General features: G+C 46.6%; 1 protein-coding gene across 1 annotated transcript; it reads right to left on the bottom strand.

Annotated features, from left to right (window-relative positions):
- Nucleotides 1–5: 5 nt before the first annotated feature.
- LOC147847431 (putative F-box protein At5g39490) lies at nucleotides 6–1,453 on the bottom strand (the record flags this gene model as incomplete). Its single annotated transcript, XM_087339204.1, has 3 exons — nucleotides 1,423–1,453; nucleotides 1,336–1,383; nucleotides 6–1,226 (listed from the first exon to the last, which is right to left on the bottom strand). A coding segment is annotated over exon 3 (1,101 nt), but the record flags the coding sequence as incomplete, so codon positions are not given.
- Nucleotides 1,454–1,694: the final 241 nt, after the last annotated feature.

The following is a 1,694-nucleotide window of genomic DNA, read 5'->3' as shown; positions in this document are numbered from 1 at the left end:
AAGCCACTGGTATAGTCAGCAGGATTGCACATTTTGTCGAGGAGATAGTTTGAATTGATGCCATTATAATGGGTTATGGTTGGTGGGCGCCTACTGTGAGGATCACCCGAGTTGTACATCCGGAGAAGGAGCGACCTTCTCTCGTCCAATTCAACAGCCTCTTTCTGAATCGTCTCTTGCATAGGGAGATAATCGATGTTCTCTGCTCTTCTTACTCTGCCCCTTGCCTTCGGAAACATTGGTTCCACAAAAGGCTGTGGAATCTTGAGGCGGACATGCTTCGCAATGGCGTCGAGCATCTTCTTCCTATCTGCAAAATGAAGGCGTTGAAAAGAAACAGGGCCAAAGGGTTCTTTGTCTTTAGTGAGATTACAACCATGTCTGGCCAGCATCCTAAAATCATCAAAAGTCAACGAAGCATCCATGTCATCTGTGTCACCCATGACATCACAAATGTTACCATCCGAAGAAGACGAAGACGAAGAAGATAATGATGATGATGATGAAGAAGAAGGCGAACCGGCAAGGCGGGATCGAGGCTCGGCTTCTAGCAGGAGAACATTGGAACCTTCCTTGGCTCCGTTGAAACAGCCAGGGTAGCAACAATCTCTCTCACCCTCCCGCCCATGTAAGAAGAAGGCAAGGGATCCATCAGCAGCGCCCATGATTTCGAAGACAGGCGCCCAGAGGAGACCGGAGTCGATGCCAGTGGGACCTAGTTCTTGGGGTATGATACGGCATCCCACAACAGAGAGGTGGCCCCATGTGACGAAGACAAGGTTGCCAGGCTCAGGGTTTTGATGAACCCAAATGCCCAGCAGCGGCCGAACAGAGAGGATGAACCGAAAGATCGACTTGTAAGAGCGTACGATGAGCCACCAGGAGGCAAGGTCTATGCAATTGGAAGAGGAAGCATGGTGCTGTCCGCTGCTGGGCTGGAGCGCAGACTTGCAATGAGGCAGCCATAACTTGTCAGATGTGCAGATGTTGTGAAGCTTCTTGCAGGTGAAGCCGAGGTTGCAGAGGTCTCTGGGGGATAGGGAGGCAGAGAGATATGCCAAAACGTCCTCTGGAAGGTCGAGTAAGGAGGAGAACACAGAAGCCATGTAATCTAATCTATCTGCTCTTCCTGTTCTCCTCTCGATGGATGGATGGATGGATGGATGGATGGAATGGATGGATGGATCCAGGTCAATATGACAGACAGCAGCCAAAATGGATTGGATCAATCGATGGAATGGATGGATGGATCCAGGTCAATATATAACAGACAGCAGCCAAAATGGATTGGATTAATCCAGGTCAATATGACAGACAGCAGCCAAAATGGATGGATGGATGGATGGAGTTCCTCTTTCTCCTCTTCTGATCGAAATGGCGGGGGTACACAGAAAGAAGAGAGAGAGAGAGAGAGAGAGAGAGAGAGAGAGAGAGAGAGAGGGAGGAACTAGTCGTGGTGGTGTGTGTGTATGTATGTATGTATAATGTATGGATGTATGCGTGTGTGTACGTATGTAGCCTGTAGGTATGTATGTTAATGTATGTATGTGTATGTATGTATGTTAAATGTATGTATTTGTGTATGTATGTATGTTAATGTATGTATGTGTATGTATGTATGTTAAATGTATGTATGTATGTGTATGTATGTATGTTAAATGTATGTATGTATGTATGTTAATGTATGTATGTTA

The sequence above is a fragment of the Azolla caroliniana genome, unplaced genomic scaffold (assembly GCF_043228905.1).
Source record: "Azolla caroliniana isolate FFs.n. ecotype wild unplaced genomic scaffold, voAzoCaro1.0.p SCAF_1035, whole genome shotgun sequence".
In the NCBI taxonomy this organism is placed as follows: domain Eukaryota; kingdom Viridiplantae; phylum Streptophyta; class Polypodiopsida; order Salviniales; family Salviniaceae; genus Azolla; species Azolla caroliniana.
The sequence above is the reverse complement of the archived record's forward strand: the minus strand, read 5'-3'. Positions and strand labels throughout refer to the sequence as shown.